General features: G+C 35.1%; 1 protein-coding gene and 1 long non-coding RNA gene across 28 annotated transcripts in view; one reads left to right on the top strand and one right to left on the bottom strand.

Moving 5' to 3' along the window:
- Positions 1-20310, bottom strand: part of R3HDM1 (R3H domain containing 1) — a 188065-nt gene that overhangs the window by 72080 nt on the left and 95675 nt on the right. For 8 of the 27 annotated variants that reach the window (XM_054548549.1, XM_063712428.1, XM_054548552.2 and 5 more), the window contains 9 exons: positions 18910-18969; positions 18686-18826; positions 14677-14785; positions 14492-14587; positions 12013-12050; positions 11879-11929; positions 11546-11772; positions 8853-9107; positions 5110-5258 (listed from right to left, as the gene is read on the bottom strand). In XM_054548549.1, the coding sequence (XP_054404524.1) occupies positions 5110-5258; positions 8853-9107; positions 11546-11772; positions 11879-11929; positions 12013-12050; positions 14492-14587; positions 14677-14785; positions 18686-18826; positions 18910-18969 (1126 nt within the window). Of the gene's footprint in view, positions 1-594; positions 697-5109; positions 5259-8852; positions 9108-11545; positions 11773-11878; positions 11930-12012; positions 12051-14491; positions 14588-14676; positions 14786-16859; positions 16987-18685; positions 18827-18909; positions 18970-20310 lie in introns of those variants that run through there. The other 19 variants (XM_054548559.1, XM_054548560.1, XM_063712421.1 and 16 more) reach the window with 5 other exon arrangements.
- LOC129057970 (uncharacterized) overlaps positions 1-20310 on the top strand; it is a 104175-nt gene that overhangs the window by 43790 nt on the left and 40075 nt on the right. The window contains exon 3 of the long non-coding RNA XR_008522747.1: positions 16875-17005. This is a non-coding gene — a long non-coding RNA (uncharacterized LOC129057970). The remainder of the gene's footprint in view (positions 1-16874; positions 17006-20310) is intronic.

The raw sequence follows: 20310 nt of genomic DNA, 5'->3' as shown, positions 1-20310 counted from the left end.
CAGAAGTACCATAATTGTATACCACTCTCAGAGTCACCTTGGAAAAAAGTGATTTTCTTATTCCAGTAAAAATTGGGGCATACTTTGGATTGAAGAAAGTATCATTACTTTACATTCACAGATTAAATATCCAGAAATCTTCTTAGAAAATATACTTAGAAGTCCTCTGTAGCTGTAAGCTACAACTCACCCTAAGAACTGGTACTGGGTCTACTGGAGTTACAGTGTTGGGGAGAAAATAGAATGCCTAAACCCAGATGAAAGCTGCCATCCCAGGGCAGCACAGATCCTGCACTGGCCTCAATGAGAAAGTTGCTAAAACATCTTAGGACTAGAATAATCAACCTGAAAATTATTTCGTTATGAAAAAGCAGGAAAAGGTTAAACAATCACCATAATAAGCCACTATAACCAATATTTTATGGAATAGAATAAATTATTTCTAGTTTGAATTAGAAATACTTTTTTTTAGATGCATATGTAAACCTGACTCAAAAAAATCACAAAAGATCATATTACATTAATGACACTCTTGAGCATTCATCACACATACACCCACAGAAACAACGCAGGAGGTGAATAGAGATATAGTACCACGGAGTATTGCTGGGTGGGTGAGACTGGCAGGAGCGGGGATGGGTAAGGGGCTGTAGAGTACTGAACAGGCTGTGAAGAGGACTGCAGAGGACGAACAGGCTAAAGAATAACAGGTTGGCAAACAATGTTAATGTCAGAATAAAACGTTAGAAGAATTGCATAAAACGGAAATTTACACTTTTCTGGCAATAGCTTTAACTACATTTATAAAGTCATTTAAAATATAACAACATAGGAAACAACAAAAACAATACAAAGTGAAAAAACTCTAATATAGTAAAACTTTCAAAAACATGTATGCCTGAATTTATTACATAATTAGGAGAATAATTTTTTGCAATAAAATATTTCTTTATTATAGATTAATGGAACAGGTGATTTAGGCATTTTGAATCCTATTATTTAACCAAGACCCCCGGGTTAAGTCAGTAAAAGCAAAACTACTTCTCATTATTTCCTGGTTTTATGAAAGGGTTGCCCTATTTTACAGTATAACACTAAATTATAAATGAAAAACTTCATTCTTACTATCAGACAGTAATAACTTACACAATAACTCTTCCAATTACCCTACTGATACGGTAAAATTAAGCAGTCTTTTGAGACCAAAGCCCCTAACTTTTAGCAATTTTATAAGAAAAATGCACTAGGTAAAAAAATATATCCCAGCACTTTGGGAGGCCGAGGCGGGTGGATGACGAGGTCAGGAGATCGAGACCATCCTGATTAACACGGTGAAACCCCGTCTCTACCAAAAAATACAAAAAATTAGCCGGGCGTGGTGGTGGGCGCCTGTAGCCCAGCTACTTGGGAGGCTGAGACAGGAGAATGGCGTGAACCCAGGAGGCGGAGCTTGCAGTGAGACGAGATCGCGCCACTGCACTCCAGCCTGGGCGCGAGAGGGAGACTCCGTCTCAAAAAAAAAAAAAAAAAAAAAAAAAAAAAAAAAAAAAATGTATATTATATATATATATGGTGGGAACTACTAAGAATAGCCTAAGGAACAACAAACACATATATACATACAGACACATGCACACACACACAAACACATCTCTTTTATATAAGGAAGATAAACACTTTCTTTGTAATTAAACACATTTCTATTAAGATAGTACATGTTAGGAGCTGAGAAACTAGTTACTTAAAATCTCTGGCCATTAATGAAATACTCCTGAGTTTCAGGAAAAAAAGGGTTTTATGTTTCCCAGGGGCACTCAAAAACAGGTGTTTTTTTTTAAAAAAAGTTGTAATCACTTTTCAATCTTGCAAATACAGCTGGTCATCCACAAACTAAAATTGCATCTGTTTAATTTTCTCATATTTATACTGTTTATTACAAAAATGGTAATATACATATTGGCTTAAAGACTCTAGCAACCCACTTTACAGAAGGCAGTTAGACTAAGGTAAATTAAGTGACTTGTAGACAGCCACATAAGCAAGTAGATGAGGAACCCAGGGAATCTTACTTGATGAAAACTCTTAGTTAAAATGTATATTCATGCATCTCCTTCTGAACAATATCTCTGAATATTGTCTTCAGAGACAATACTTTAAAAATGTTAGATAAACTAATGGAATTAAGATTGTTCAGGCAATAATTTAAATAAAGAACTTCTATGTCAACTAAGATAGACATTGTTTGTCTATCATATCTTAGATAGATAATAGATAATGATTTGAGTTGCACTTTTACCACAAAATCAACACAACGGTTTCTAAAAAACAAAAGCTTAGATAAGCTTAAAATAAAGCAAAAAAATCTATAATTAAAGCATTAAAAAAACTTTCAGTAAAAGCTGAAAGATCTATAAAGTAGCCTCTGGTTCCTCACAAAACTCATGGCTAGAAATAAGTGAGCTTCCTAACGGATGATAGTACATATTATACTACATGAGGTGCCATAGCTTTAGAACTCTCAAGAACAAGCTACTTGATGTGTTATTAAGTCAGATAACCATTAAGACATAACTTTCAGGTGACTTGATCTCCTATGCATCAGATGAAACAAAAGTTTTAGTCAGCTGGGGGATTAAGGAAAGTACTATGAGCACCAAGGGTATGAATTAATGTCTTCCTGAATTTCAGAGAGTAATGAAAAAAACTGTGGGCTAGAAGATTGATTGATGAAAGTGAAATTCTGACACCATTTAGGGAAGAAAGAGCCTTAGCACATCCTTTTCCTACTTGAATTGCAACTGGCTGCAAAATAACATCCACCTAAAGTAATTGGTTTTATGTTAGGTCTAAGAAAAGTATCCCTTCTGAAGGCTTTGGAAATCACAGCATTATTTTGTTTGGTTATTTGCAATCTCATTGATGAATTATTTCAGATTGTGCAAAAGGTATTTATTGAGAATCACTTTTCTTTGAGTCTCTGTTTCTGGATCTGATGATGCATTACCTGAACTTGGAGCAATGCTAGAAAAATAAGTTATGAAATTTGATGACTATTCCAAGAATTCCAATTATAGCTCATTAAAGCATCTGTTTCTAAACTAGGTGGCCTACATCTTCATTTAGAACTGTCTCTTATCACTAAATCAGACAAAGTTCTAAGAGACAATAATCTGAAATATATAATCACAGATAAATCCCAGAGTTTTTAAAAGTTGCCAGATTAACATTATTTCCACTGAAATTTAAATAAAAATGAAACCAAATGAAAATTAGTGTTTCAAAGCTCCTGGTGAAATACATGGCACTGCAAAGACAACTACATGACAGCATAATAAAGAGGAAACTCTCTGGGACCAAGCTGACTGAAGCCAAGGCAGAGAAAGCCAGGGAAGTAGTTTTATGCAAGCTCATTGTATGTAACCAAATGGGATTAGGAAGGGAATATGGGAGTCTGTGGAAATAGTTTTAGGCAATCTCTTCTACATACACTAACTGATTTCTATGGTCTTAGAAGTATATCCATAACTTGTAAGTTCTTCTTCTTTTTAAAAAACTGCCTTGCCCAGTATTAGGAGTCTTAATTGCCAGAAGTACAATTACTTTTTATGACTTTCACACCATTAAATAATATAATTAAACTTGTATGTTCTTCAACCCTACAATACAAATGATATCATCTGTGAGCAAAATTAATGAAATTTCTCCAGTTCAAGTTTATCATTACACTTCTTCTTCTTTTTTTTTTTAAGGGATACTCATTAATTTAATTTTTTTTTTTTTTTTTGGGATGGAGTCTTGCTCTGTTACCCAGGCTGGAGTGCAGTGGCCTGATCTCGGCTCACTGCAACCTCCTGGGTTCAAGTGATTCTCCTGCCTCAGCCTCCTGAGTAGCCGAGACTATAGGTGCACACCACCACGCCCGACTAATTTTTGTATTTTTAGTAGAGACGGGGGTTTCACCGTTTGGGCCAGGCTGGGCTCGAACTCCTGACCTCAGGTGATCCGCCTGCCTCGGCCTCCTAAAGTGCTGGGATTACAGGTGTGAGCCAACGCACCTGGCCCATCATATTTCTTTCATACAAAATCACTCTGCATGTTTTCACCAATGGAATATTTAGAGTCTTGCAGGGAAAAAGAGGTATAACTAACTACATAAACTTTGATAGGTTAAACAATCTTTAAAAGTTAGAATAGGCTGGGCGCGGTGCCTCACGCCTGTAATCCCAGCACTTTGGGAGGCCGAGGCGGGCGGATCACGAGGTCAGGAGATCGAGACCATCCTGACTAACATGGTGAAACCCAGTCTCTACTAAAAATACAAAAAATTTGCCGGGCGTGGTGGCGGCCGCCTGTAGTCCCAGCTACTGGGGAGGCTGAGGTAGGAGAATGGTGTGAAACCAGGAGGCGGAGCTTGCAGTGAGCCGAGATCACTTCGCTGCACTCCAGCCTAGGTGACAGAGCAAGACTCCATCTCAAAAAATAAAAATAAAAAAAAAAGTTAGAATAAAAATAAGAGTTCATACTGGTATAGTCAAGTTCCCCAAAGATGGATAATACATCTGTAGGGGAAAAAGACTGAATGTGAAAATGAATGTGTAAATTCTAAACATTTTTACAAACTCAAAATATTACTGAGAGTACTTTTGGGAATTCTAACTCAGAACTGCTTTGTCTTTCATAGGGTAGGTAGAATGGATGAAGAGTACCTTGTAGAACCTGAGCAGCCTATCTCAGTTTCTTCTAACTGCTTAATCTGTGGAATCTTAAAACAACTCACTTTGCTCATTGGGCCAATGAACAATCATAGTTTTGTTTTTATTTCTCCTGTTGTCCATTTCTTGCTGTTGTGAAATAGGGATAAAATACTCATCAGACAGGCTCATAAGATTAAAACAATTCCCTTCTTTCCAATATATTTTCAGTATTTATCAGGGGAAAAGCCTTTGAAGTTATCTCTCTTTTCCTATGAGTAGTGAGTGGAATATCACTGGTGGCAGAATATTAAAGTTCTAAGAGATACTTAGGCTATCTCAATTATAATTAGCAAATTTAGTCCCAAATATGTAAAGGCAAGTCAACTTAGCATTATGTAATCATGGATATGTGCACCTGTGAGAAGATGTGATTAGCTGCTGGTTGTTGAGGTGGGGCTGGCAGAGGTGGCTGTGGAGGTCCAGGCACTTGGGGTCTAACTGGTTGTTGAGTCATAGGAGGATTATACACAACTGGACTCCCATCTGGGTTTATGAAGGGCTGACCTGAAAAATTTAAAAAGAAGGAAAAAAAATAACTTAGAATACAGATGGAAAACAGGTCCTTTTACTAACAATTTACAAAGCATGTCCAAAATCCTTTAACCGCAATTAAAAAAAAACCCTAATATTTGAAAACAGAAAGATTTCCTTAGGTTGGGAAATGCCTGCTCTGACATGAGGCTATTAATAGTCTTTATTTCCCTCACTTAAATATTCAAATGTTTTACTGCATTTCTTATTATGGGGTACTGGCCCAGACTGCTAGTGAGCTTAATTAAATTAATTAATTTATTATTATTATTTTCTTAGACGGAGTCTCACTCTGTTGCCCAGGCTGGAGTACAGTGGCACAATCTCACCTCAGTGCAACCTCTGTCTCCTGGGTTCAAATGATTCTCCTGCCTCAGCCTCCCGAGTAGCTGGGATTACAGGCATGTGACACCACACATGGCTAATATTTGTATTTTTCGTAGAGATGGGGTTTCCCTACATTGGCCAGGCTGGTCTTGAACTCCTGACCTCAGGTGATCTGTCCGCCTCGACCTCCCAAAGTAATCCTAGCCTTATTTCATAATATGTAGTATTTTCTGAAAAACTCTGAATTGCGAAACACATTTAGCCTAAGAAATTCAGTTACAGGACTGGGGTCCTATAAGGCTATATTTCAGTTCAAAGAGAAAATGCTTGACTTCAGGATACTGGAAAGTTATTCATTAATTTTTATTAGGAGGTAGGAAATATCTAATTTTTAGGCCACATTACATATATTTCACTAATAAAATTAGAACTGGATGAAAAACTAAAATGATTAATAGCTCACGTTTCAAATTGTAAACTTGATGGTACTGTCCTTATTTTACAACCTCTTTTCTCTTTTTTTGAGACAGTCTCACTCTGTTGCCCGGCCCAGGCTGGAGTGCAGTGGTGCAATCTCAGCTCACTGCAACCTCAGCCTCCCCCGGGTTCAGGCAATTCTCCTGCCTCAGCCTCCAGACCGGCTGGGATTATAGGCACCTGCCACCATGCCTGGCTAATTTTTATATTTTTAGTAGAGATGGGGTTTCACCATGTTGGAAAGGCTGGTCTCGAACTCCTGACCTCATGTCATCCACCCGCCTTGGTCTCCTAAAGTGCTGGGATTACAGGTGTGAGCCACTGCACCCGGCTTCTCTACACGTACATTCTAAACAACTTTTTCTTATTACAAAAAGTAACATTTGTTTTAAGAAAATAACAAATAGAAACAAAAAAGAAAATAAATTCACCATAATCTCTGTGTGTGTGTGATTTCACTTTTAAGTTCAGGGGCACATGTGCAGCTTTGTTATACAGGTAAACTTGTGTTATGGTGGTTTATTATGCAAATTGTTTTGTCACCCATTCGTTATTTTTCCTGATCCTCTCCTTCCTCCCACCCTCCACCTTCCAATAAGCCCCAGTGTGTACTGTTTCCCTCTTATGTGTTCACATGTTCTCAGCATTTAGCTCCCACTTATAAGTGAAAACGTGTGATATTTGGTTTTCTGTTCCTGCGTTAGTTTGCTAAGGATAATGGTCTCTAATTCCATTTGAGTTCCTGTGAAGGACATGATCTTGTTCTTTTTTATGGCTTCATAGTATTTAATGGTGTATATGTACCACATTTTCTTTATCCAGTCTATCACTGATGGGCATTTAGGTTGATTCCATGTCTTTGCTATTGTGGAATTCCCCATAATCATATCATTAACATTTCAGATACTGTCTTCCAGACATTTTTTCAATAAGTAGATTAAAAGATTAGTACTTTTCTTTACTAAAATTGGATTGTTAAAAAAAGAAACAAGAAAGGACTACATAAAAAGTTAACTGTTCAATGATTATCAGTGAGAAAAATACACAGAAACAGAAAAATTTGACGAAAAACAGTTTCTTAAATTGTCTTAAAAACATCTGTTCTTCCATAGTAAATCCCTCTCCATTTTTTTTTGAGGAAACTTATGATATAAAATCATAATATTAGGGAGAGAAGACTATATTAGTCTATAGCTATCAAGCAGAAAAAGTCCTCTAAAGTAAAATTATTTTAATCAATTAATATACTGATAATTTGTGTGATAGTTATAGATAACTAAAAACAAGTTGTCCTGGGTATTTGTTGACTGCTAAATAATCTGGGGAAAAAATTGGTGGAGCAGATTCGGGTGAAGGCGGTCAAATGTAATTTAAGGGTCGCCTTAAAAAAGTTCAATGTATTGTAATACTGTTGTCAAAAACCAGAGATTACTTTTGGATTCATTTAAATTAATAGTACAATTCAATTTCAGACCAATCAGTTTCTCAGTCTATCCCTTCCTAAGCAAATGAATCTTTCATGTTACCAAAACCATATTAATATGTTTTGAATGAAAAATAATAAGAAAAAGTAAAATATTAAATCATCTTACATCTTGCTGGACAAAAACAGGAATGTTAGTAACATAATAACCTGAAGAATAAGAAGGTAATTACTAAGCAAAAATTGAATTTCTGAAAAATCAGTTATTTATGCTAATTTAATTCTTATAAGAGAAACAAATGTTTGCATACTTCATCTTAAAAAGAGATGTGAATAAAACCTGAAAGTAATGAGTCCCAAGCCATGATTTTTCTACTACAAATGAAAGGAAAGGGCCAGGAACACTTAGAGACCTTATACTCCCACCTGTATCTGCCTGTAAACTACTGCCATTATGATGAGACCACATCAGCTAAATCTATGAGATTTAAAGTTATCAAAAGATCAAGGAGAGTTTTCATTACCTTGCCAAATGACTGGTCTATGCTATCTTGAAGAGACCAAGACTTCTTGTGATCTTTTAAAAGATAATTTTTTCTACATAAATCATTTTTACCAATTTACATAGTGAAATGTACTATAACTGCAGTTTCTTCACCTCTCTGAGGTTCAGTTTCTTTATCTGTAAATGAGGATTTCACCTACCTAACAAGGTTATAACATATTTAAAGCACCTAACAGAGCATATGGTAAAAGGAAATGCTCCAAAATGTAAATTACTATTAGCTAATTGCAAAGAATATGTATTGTCAATATTAATACATGACTCCCCCCAATTTTTTTTTTACTACCAATAAGATGTCCTTTATCTTTTCCTCAGTAGAAAATCAACATTCTGAAAGATAATTATTTTCCCCCCCTCCATTATATAATGAAAAAAAACTGCTCATTCAGTCCTTCTTCATAAAATGTACCCGATTTTCCCAAGTATAAAATTGTTGTATCATCCAAAAAAACAATGTTTAAAAAAAATTGTTATATCAAACAAAGCTCTTTCGTAGGTAGTTGTCTCATTTCTAGGAAATAAATTTTTAAAAAAATTACAATTGGGCTAGTATTTGGCATAGATGATATCACAGATGTCATAAAGGGAAAAAATGCTTTCTGATATAAATGTCTTTTAAACTTCCCTAGCATAAGTGTTTTTGTTATAAAGTTCTTCGAAAATGCTAATTATTCATGAATAATAAAAAGCTGACTACACATATTCAGAAAATACATTTAATAAGTATCCTTAAATTTTCAGATAATTCCTGAAACACCTTTTTCTGGATACCAACCTGTTTGTGGGTTGATCAGAATACTGCCAGGTGGTATGCCTGCCGCTTCCAAGGGAAGCAAAAAGAAGCTAGTGCTAGGAGATGCGACTTGCCCATTTAGGCCATCATCAAAGGAAAGAGAACTATGAGTGCTGACAGTTGGATAGACGACAGGTGCGCCATGAGAAGACTGGCTGAGAGCTGTACCTGGAAGAGGCTGCTGCATGTGAGAAAGAGAGCCTGTAGATGACCCTACACTACCAGAAGACTCAGAACCTAGAAGAGGAGTAATGAAAAATATGGATTTTTTAAACCTCATATAAAAAACACAGGTTTTTAAAACAACAATAAAATTTACATTGCATAACATGCAGTTACTACATAAAAGCATTGGCTCTTTTTAATTTACTGTCCACGTTTGCTTACCCTCCCCATAACGAACAAGTTTAATACAGCAAACTGATTACATAAGTTGTCAGAGAAATCACTGCCAAAGCATGCAACTTAAGCACGTTTATAACAACACCAGCCACAGACAGCCACAAAAAGCACATTACCCACATTCCCAAAAGGACAAAGTTATGTACATTTTACCTTTTAGATTAACACCTAGGAATATATAGATAATTTTCCCCCAGGAAAAAGAATTTAGTACAGCAAAATGCCCAAAACCTTTAATACCAGAAACCCCTTATCTATAAGAACACAGAAAGATTCAGTGTAAGAAATAAATAATAAATTCTGCATTAAGACAAACAATTGTCAAATTTAATTGCAGAATCTAATTTCTCATTTTACTAGCATAACATTTTCCCAAAATGTAAAATCAACTTTGAATACTTTATCTAATCAAGGGACAGAGATACCATGAAAAATATTCCAAGTACTTATACTGGTGTTAACTTAAAATTTATTTCTTACTGAACTAATTTGATAACTGATTTTTAAATGCTTTCATCCCTGCAATTTATTCCATTTTCTATTATACAGGGACTGAAAATGTCACTGATTTTTAGCATAATGGCTGAAAAAGGTGGCCAACAAGACAAAGAAAGAAAATGATTTGCATCTTATGTATATAGTTAATTAGGTTTTGAATAAGAGAATTGACTCTGGGATGGAGAATTAATCTTTAATGAATGAAACAACTATGATACACTATACAGATTGCCTTCTGAAGGACAGTTTCTATTTTAAGTTGTGCCAAAATAACTCTTCATAAAAACTGTATCAATTTACCCTAAAAACTGTATAAATTTACCCTAAGTATTAAAAACAAAAATCATTTTTTGCCTATTAAAAGGGCCAATTAATATTTCTTTTCATCTCTGAAGAGAATACAGAATACATATAGTACACATTCTTAAAATGTTTTAATTTGGCAGTGTGTCTACATAATTTTCTCATGATACATAAATAGTTTTTTCTGTTATGATGACCAAGTGGCCATTTTCCAAATAATGCATATTTGGTACACAAGTAGATTTCTTATACTGATAAAATTTACCTATTTTTAGCAAAATCCTAACATAGATACTAAGATATTTTCAATACAACCACATTATACATTAAAAAGATGACAACTGCAATTCATAAGCCTTAATAATTTAAAGCACTGATTACAGCCCTTCAGTTCAAACATGTCCTTCAATTCTTATGTGTAGAATACCTTATGTTTAGGCTCATCCAAATAGGTTCGGGAGAAACAGTCATTTCTTTTACTTTTTTTTTTTTTTTAGACGGAGTCTTGCTCTGTTGCCCAGGCTGGAGTGCAGTGGTATGATCTCGGCTCACTGCAGCCTCTGCCTCCTGGGTTCAAGCGATTCTCCTGCCTCAGCCTCCCAAACAGCTGGGACTACAGACATGTGCCACCACGCCCAGCTGATTTTAAAATATTTTTAGTAGAGATGGGGTTTTGCCATGTTGGCCAGGGTGGTCTTGAACTCCTGACCTCAGGTGATCTGCCTGCCTCGGCATCCCAAAGCGTTGGGATTACAGGCGTGAGCCACTGCGCCCGGCCAGGGAAACACCCATTTCTGACTTTCATGCTTATTTTGGGATAAAAATAAAGATCTTCAAGGATCCTAAAAACACATGAGCTTCTTTAGTATTGAAGCCAGTTAGAGGAAATGAAAAGAAGAAATGTTATGAGCCAATGAACTCCAAGGAAGCAGGTAGTAGAATGAGGAGATTATTGAAATTTTCAGTAATTTATAATAGTTACTTATTTTTGTTTTTTAAATTCCTCAAAATCTCCTCAGCAATTTAATTTTCTTTAATGGAAAATGAAGGACTTTATCATAAAAAATGCAATCAATAATTGATAGTATTAGCTGAAAATGCAATCAGTGTTAAATAATCCTAGGTGAGAACCATGCCTTCTACCAACTACGAATAAGTAATAAAGAATTTCCAATTACCTATGGGCATTCAATCAAGAGATAATGTTTCATTGAACCTACCTAATTAAGTTTATGTCACAATAGAGAAGAATTTTTATGGTAATTAATGGTTATAAATCTGTGTCCAGGACAGAGAGTGAATCCTCATGTCAAGAAACATATTACCCCTTAAGTGCTTTGGAGGTGGTCAAGGTACTATTGATAGTGATTTTATATTTTAGGATAATTAGAAGCCATCTGATAAATAAGGATCTAAGACAACATTAGGAAAACTAATGACTTGACTGCACAGTTTTGTGTAGATATTTATACCTGTTTTTGAAAGCCTGCCTATGCTTTTGCTGCTTCCAGAACTATCACCTCTTGTCAGGACTGAGATTCCACTGAAGCTGCTGGCTTTGGTTACAGCAGGTTTCAGGTTTCGAAGAGAGCTGTCTGAATCTGTGCTGCTCCAGGGTCGTGGTTCCGAGTACTTCAACTCATTCTCAGTGCTGCTTTGATGGCTATTTGTAGATCTCCCTGAAGCATCTTTATTAACTCTGTAATTTAGAAATGAAACTTTGAAAAGCTAATGCAGGGGAACAAAAAGTAAAGAAAAAAATGCTTTAATTTTTCAATACTGTATTGAAAACATGCTTCCAATACCTAAATATCTGGCGCCTCTGCTGGGTACTACTGGCATCCTCGTCTTGGAGTCTGTTGGCATTTTAATAGGACATTTTAATTTTTATTAGCATCAGTCAGACAATTACCAAAACAGATGTTAAAAATTCCCTCACCTTTTGTCAATAATGTAATTCTCTTGGGAACACAGGGACTAGAAAAAAGAACAGATACAAAAAGTTGAACTTTTGTCAAATATAATGTAATGCCATCTGTAAACCAATGATGACAACAAAAATCATGTGTAATAATATAAGTTAAAAATGGTGATAAGGGTACACAAATAAATAATAATGGAATTTTTTTTTCTGGTTTGGAGATCCTATGCTTACTTTTAACAAATATATAATATATACATATCTTGAAGCCATTCATTTTGTGGCTCAAATTAATTTGAAATTCAAATATTATCTTCCAAATAAGTGAACCCATTTTCATTATATATTCAAGGTATATATAGGATACATATTCCACTTCATTCACTTAACAAATATTTGATCACCTGTGCTTTATCTGTGGCTAGAGCAGTGAACAAGCAGCTATGCCTTAATGGTGCTTAAAGTCCTTCAGCACTGTTAATCTGGGTTAGGAATGACCATTTTTGTTCGTATGATTACAACAGTCTTCTAACTAGTTTTCCAGCTACCATTTTTTTGCCCATTTTATATAACAGGAGCAATCTCTCTAAGATGTCAACCTGATCATAACTCTTCCCACTTGAATGGCTCCCTGATGTTTTAGCACCAGTGTCAGCAAACTACAGCCAGATACCTGTTTCTGCAAATAAAGTTTTACTGGAACACAGCCATGACCACTCATTTATGTATTGTCTGTGGCTGCTTTCATGTTTGAGTAGAAAAAAAGTCAGATTTGAGTAGCTGCAATGAAGACTATGTGGCTCACAATGCCTAAAACAGCTATTATCTGACCTTTACAGAAAAAGTCTGCTGACCAAAAAAGAAAAAAGCCAAAAGTAAAAAACAAAACACCACCACCAAAAACCCCAGAAGTCCAATCATCTTAAACCTTCAGGACCAAGTCATCTCATTTCTGATTATTTTTCCAACCTAAACTTTCCTTACTTCCTGTATCACTCAGGCTAGAATCTGACTACTCTGAATCTTTTGAGACAGGGTCACTCTATCACCCAGGCTGGAGTGCAGTAGTGCCATCTTGGGTCACTGCAACCTCTACTTCCTGGGCTCAGGAGATCCTCCTGTCTTAGCCTCCCGAGTAGCTGGGACTACAGATGTGCACCACCATGCCTGGCTAATTTTTTGTAGAGATGGGGTTTTGCCATGTTGCTCAGGCTGGTCTTGAACTCCTGAGCTCAAGTGATCCACCCACCTCAGCGCTCCCATAGTGGTGGGATTACGGCAGTGAGTCACTGTGCTTGGCCGCCTCTTAAATCTTTTAATTCCTAATGTGTGTCAAGTTCTCCCTTACCTCTGGGCCTCTGTACATACTGACTCTCTACTTGGAACTCTTCACTCCTGTAGGGTTACGTCTTGGAAGCTAACTCTCCCATCCCTTCCCCAGTTCTGATTTTGGTGCTTATCTGCTGTGTCATCTATTATATCTTCATGTCTCTATATAAACCACACACCCTGTTGTCATTACTTGGCTATTCATCAAGGGCAGATACCTCATCTATCTTATAAACTAGAGAGAAGGACATTTAGTATAGGCTTGGAGTTCAGCAGACCTGGGTTGAAATCCCAACTCTGCCATTTTCTAGCTGTGTGATCTCTATTTTAGCCTCCTGGAATCTCGGGTTCCTTATCTGTTAAATAAAAACAATGATAGTATCTACCATATAGGGTTGTTTTGGGGATAAATTATTATAACTGTCCATGAATATGTTCTCCAGTGCCTAGGATAGCACTTACTAAAGGTGCTCAATAAAATTTGTTGAATGAATAAGTTCTTCACTTACAATCTGGATTTTAGTGTTATTTAATCTTCTTTTTTTTTTTTTTTTAACACAGAGGAAATTTCTATCTGTAGCTGATTAACACATATTATAGGACAGATGCTTAATAGATGTTGACAAAAAACAAATTGATTCTCTTCTGGCATATATGCATAAAATAATTAGCCATTTAGAAAGCCTATATCTTATATAATCACTTATGAAGTAGAAAACAGATATTAACCTACAAAATCAATTAGCTTTATTTCAAAAGAAGAAATAAATTATTTGTCAAAGAAAGTCAACTAAAAAGCATCTAGAGTATATGATTTTGCAGACAGTGGAGCAATGTTCTATTAATAAAAGTCTCAAGTCTGTCAGAAGTCTGGGGAAGAAAAAAATCACACAAACTACATAGACTGGAGAACATTCTTTTAATGACTCCTGTAGTCCACCTGCTTCCAACTTTTGTAAAATTTTATATAACTACTGCAATGTAGTATTTTATAAACTATTAAATTAATAACACAAACAAAACTGATCTCAATATTTCTAAAAGATGATCTTATGTGCAACAAATGTGATTAAAAATAAATGTGATCAATAGATAAAAGGGAGACTGAGACCCTACAATGTAATTAGAATATACTCTAACATGAAGACCTAAATATAACAGTACATACATCTTGGGAAAATATTCGGTCTCTAGCTCTCTGGTACTCTTCTTCTCTTTCTTCTATAGATTTGCTTCTTCTGTCATCTTTCAAACGTATTCTCATCTACAGAAAAGAGGATAATTTTTAGGCAAATGAACTATTGGTATAGTATGTCTTGCACCTATAAAAATGCTACAATTTTTCTAGATTACCTGGTTATCATCTTTGTCAAAGCTAGAGTTATCTCTCTTGAGGATATAACGTTTCTGAAAGTCTTCACCTTTATCATCCTTAATATGTTCATTAAATTTCTGATCAGGTCTTAAAAAACAAAAACAAAAACAAAGGAACAGGAAAAGACAATGAACAATATTAGCAAAGAAGTTAAACATAACATTTTATGAAAAGCAATAAAATAAAAGTTACCACTTTTTAGTGCCATCCATAGATACTTATGCAATCTCATTTAGTCCTCACAATAATCTCATGAGAAAATACTAACTATTCCATGTTATGGTTGAAAGGCCATATCAAATACAATGTTGGCTCTGGAGTCAGTCCGCTTGAATTCAAAGGCTGAGCTTTAGCACTTTATCTGCTTTATGACTTGCACAAGTTACTTAACCTTTCTCTTTCCCAGTTTCTTTATTTGTAAAATGGGAGTTATATAGTGTATCTACTTCTTAGGGTTGTTCTGAAGATGAAATGAAAACGTCAATAACACATAAAACAGTAAACACTCAGAAGTTAGTTACTGATATAAATATTATTGAGCAAACTGAGGTTCAAATGGCTTAAGCAAATATACAAGGTCAAAGGCAGGCATATGATTAAACCATAGTTGGAGCCTAGGTCAGTTAGACCCAAAGCCTGTACTGCCTTGTCTAAACCTACGAAAAAATGCTGGGACAAGGAAAGTAGCACTTATGCTACTCCTGCGGTACCTAGTTTGGTGTTATACAACTGAAAGTAATAAAATATTTTGTCATTCAATTAGCTAAAAACTTACAGACTACTTCAAAGTGCATCCATTAATTTTAAATTACAGTAGGGCACAGGTTTGCTTAACATTAACTGGAACAGGTTAGAAAAGAGATGTTCTTTTATAGAGGTCAAAGTTGTGACCTAAAGTAATGATTATGAAATCTTAGCAATATATTTTATAGTGGACTTGTCTTTCTTCTACAGAAATGTTGCAAGTTCCACTGTGATCTAGAGGACAAACACAAGGTTGTGGCCCTTGGAAAATTACAATTATCTAAAATTTCACCTCCCAAAATACATTCTCAGCTTCAACAAATTAATTCAATCAATACTCTTGTGACTGTCATTCTATTATAAAACTGGAATTATTCTTTTGAAATATGAAATATAACAATATATTAAATGGCTTTAGAGAAAATCTCATTGAACTCCTAGGTAGTTTTTATAGTTCAAATATCTATTATATAGTCAAACGATATATGTGAATAACCTAAGTAAATTTCTAATCCAAATAAATCTGAGTAATGATATTTTCAGCAAACTTCCTTATATCTAGAACCTAAGTAACACTTCTTTTTTTAAAAAATTTTTTAGAGACAGAGTCTCACTCTGTCACCCAGGCTGGAGTGCCATGGCACGATCTTGGCTCACTGCGACCTCTGCCGCCTGTGTTCAAGTGATTCTCCTGTCTCAGCCTTCTGAGTAGGTGGGATTACAGGAGGGTGTCACCATGCCCAGCTAATTTTTTTTGTATTTTTAGTAGAGATGGGGTTTCATCATGTTGACCAGGCTGGTTGCACACTCCCGACCTCAACTGATCCACCTGCCTCAGTCTCCCAAAGTGCTGGGATTACAGGCGTGAGCCATTGCGCCTGGCCCTAGAACCGAAGTAATACTTTTGAACATTTATTTTAACCTATGAATTTCTAATAAAGTACGTAAAAGCCTCCTGTCAAATTATGCAAAAAGAGATTAAAAGTGAGAATTATCTAAGCAAGTTAATGAAATTTCTATTGTAAAATACTTAGATGGGTGAAATAGAGAACAGATTTGTACACAAATATATATAAGAAGTAAAGAAGAAAAATAAGAAGACGAAAAACAGCTTTGTGACCAAAATAATAAGAAAAAGAGTATTTTCTTCAAGGGTTTGAAAGATTTTTATTTAGTTCTGACAATGGCAGTATGTTATTTTTGTCACATGATTGCCCCATTTACTTATGTCATCTATCTTTGTAACTGTTCAAAGTCACATTTTCTTATTCATGGAGTTTATATTTGAATGAGAGACTGCTATTCCAAAGTGAACTATAAGGTTTAACCAAGGGCCTGGCAACTTTTCTAAGAGCAGCTGGATTCCCACACCGATAGCACTGGGCAGGCATTTCAGCTAACCTTAAGACTGTCTTACCTCATTCTTTTATAGATGCCTGAATTTACTGCCCTGTAATCGCCAACTTCCCGCTCCATTGAGATACCCCAGTGGACACTGGGTTGTTGACATCCATAACACCACTGATTCAAGGCTGGAGCGGGTAATCTCCCTATGAGGAAAAGGTAAGTTTGTTTTTATTCAATGTGGAGCAGATCTCTAAGGTCTTCTGATTTACAACCTTCTTCATATCCCAGAAGATATATTAAAAAAAAAATACAGTGTAACTTCAATGATCTGAACTGTCTGATTATATTATTGACCCATACTTCTTTAAGTATATTACAAGCATCTCTGCTGAGCCTAGCTTTTGCTTATCTTGATAAAGACAGCTCTAATGCTTTTTGATATCATTCATATAATTCAAATAACTGAGGTTACACTGTATTGAAAACCTTAGAGAGTCACCAGTCAAAATGTTAGTCAAAATGCCTGCTAATGTATATGTGCTTGTGTATCCAGCAGCTCTGAGTAATGTTGAGAGGTACTGGTTAAATGAATTAACAGTTCTATTCACCTCTAGCTCAGCTCATAGCTTAATGGTTACTATCCTACTTTAGTCATGATATTACTGACTGGAAAAAGACTAACTGAACAGAATATTAAAGACGAAGGGATATGAAAATTTAAATTTTAATGAAAACTAAATCAGACTCACATTTTGGTAACATTTAATCCCTATAAGAAGAAAAGATCCCTTTCTAAACACATCTATTTTCACTAATTTACTTTTAATTACAGGAACGATCATTTAAAAATACTGAAGTATTTACTTAGTTTACAAAAAGACTATTTAAAATGGGAGAAAACCAATAGTTCCAGCAAGTGATATGGCAGCTATAAGGACAAAAGACCATAAATCAGAAAAGGCATAGATGAATTAAATATAACCATGCAAATTAAATCATTCATAGATAAGAACCTGAGAGAAATCTGGCTTCAGGAAAGAAAGAAAAATAATGGACCAAAAAGGATTATTTATGCCATCTGAAGTTGACTGCTATTCATTACCACAGACTTGTTGCTGCCTCATATCAAACTGAAATTCCTTTTGATAGGCAAATCACCATCAAAATATAAATTTCGGCTGAACTCAGCTGGGTGTTTTAGGATTAGCCTTATAAATAGGGAGAAGATGTAACGGATGTGCTGTGTACGTTTTATAACTTGGGTGCCTCTGCATTGGGTCTTCTGTTCCCAAGTAACAGCAATGATGATCTACTTCCGTAACACTATAAAGCAATCAATTCTTAAAACAAAAAGCTCCTCCAGAGAATCATACATAGCCCAGGAAGAAGACAGCACTAATGATATTGCATTAACCAATAGTCCCACTTTCTTAAGAATTGTGAGAGAAAAGGAGTAAATTTGGAGGCTTTTGGAAAGAACGGTAAACTGATAGAAGATTAACTAAATGTGAGGGTGTCACAGACAAAGTCTGCTCTCTCTCCTGTTTTTTTTTTTTTTTTTTTTTTTTTAATTTGACTAAGGCTGGCTATAGCTATCTAAATTAATTTTAAAAATCCCTAAGAGTGGTTGTCAAACATCACTGATACTATGTCCTCTGGATTTTTATTTTGTTTACCATATGCCCCAGTCCTCATTCATATGCCATATTTGAGTCCAGGCTGTTGCGTTTTGTTCCCAGTAAACTAAATGTGTTTTTCAGTCTTATCACATAAGGTTATCATGAAACTTAATTAGACTGTTCAAACATGTGGAAAACCTCAGATGATAGGTACTATAGAAAGATAAAGTATTATTATTTAGATATATAATACGTAGTTACATCTCTTGACACTTACATTCTTGTATTGCTAGTTTTGTTTACTATGACAGACTTCCCACTCTGATCAACGTTGTGGTCTAATCCAAAGTAAGCAGCTACTCTGTGTAATAGCATCCTATGGTAAGATGTCATTGGGGGGAATTTTTTACGTGGAGACCTAGAAGCACAAGAAAAACCAACTTAGTAAGTCAAGGAGAATGGTGATGACAATTTCTTTTCTTGTTAAATGTCAGGACTTACTCATTATTACCAATGAAATCTAAAATTTCTTGTTCCAATTTCAGCAGCATCATTCTGTCCCTGAAACAAAGTATGAAGACTCTGATATGTAAAACTTGGCAATGAAGTAATCACAAATGTCAACAGCCTATGATTTATACAGCTAAATTTCACCCCCTAAAAACTATACATTCAGTACTAGCCCAATCTTGATGCTAGAATATTAATGTTTTAAAACAATAAAAGATGATTTTTTTAGTTTAACTTTTTATCACAGAAGTTTTCACACATACACTAATGTAGAGAATAGTGTAATGAATTTTGATGTACCCATCACCCAACTTTAACAATTATCAACATGTGGCTATTCTTAAATGCATTTTTTTTTTTTTTGCTTACACATAACGAAGGAACTTAAATGTATTTTGAACTGCTTAGTATTACTATATTAGAGTTTGCTCTGTGAATGTGTGGATAATAAAAGCATTTTAGTTTTTATTTCCTCATTCAATAAAGTGGAGAGGAAGCAGAAGAACAGACATCTTTAGTTAGGCTCAGGACTTTGTTATCATGCTGAACTCCATAGAAACAGTATTCTAAAGAACATGCAACGCCAGTAACAACAGGAATACTTCTATGGGAATCTAATACTAGTATGTAGATGGGACTATGGCAGAGTAGTATTAATGATATCGCTAATTTAGAAGAAGAGGATATTTCAACCCATTCTATAAACTGCCATTATACATTTTTAAATTTTCCCATAAAAATCTAAGTGAACCAAAAACCTCCAACATATAAAATAAATAAAAACTCTAGGGAGTACCTGTATGTGCTCCTTTAGATAACTAGGGTCTTATTTAGTTCTCTTAGCTGCAACAAGTTAATGGTATTGCTCCCCAAAGGACCTCCCTGCTCACACACCCATAACATGGCTCTAGAATTTTCCTGTGGTAATTGGAAATTTCATGTACATGTGAAAAAAAAAGTAACTTACAGAAACTTAAAGCTAAAAGCAGCTTTACAAATCATTCAGTTTTGTCTTCCAAAGTTTACAGATCAAGAAAACGAGGCCAAGGGGTTAATGATTCCCTAAAATAAACACTATGCAGATTATTCTCAATTTCAATAGAAGAACTGGTAGCCCCTGCTTTGGTCACCTGAAAGTCTACACATCAGACCTGCATTTGATTCTCCTCCTATACTGCAAAAGTTTCATAAAAATAAGTAATAACATTTCCCCCATCATTCATTAAATATTTAACTATACATTTTTATATTCGTTTAAAAAAAATCAAGAGAAAAACATGTCTACCTGGTGATTTCAAATCCAAAGCTGAACACAGAATTACATTTTAACAAAATTTATAGCAATATTCAGTTTTGTCTCCAAACCTGCTTCTCCTTAGTATATCCCAGCTC

Source organism: Pongo abelii, chromosome 11 (genome assembly GCF_028885655.2).
Source record: "Pongo abelii isolate AG06213 chromosome 11, NHGRI_mPonAbe1-v2.0_pri, whole genome shotgun sequence".
NCBI lineage: Eukaryota > Metazoa > Chordata > Mammalia > Primates > Hominidae > Pongo > Pongo abelii.
This window is presented reverse-complemented; position numbering and strand designations above follow the sequence as displayed.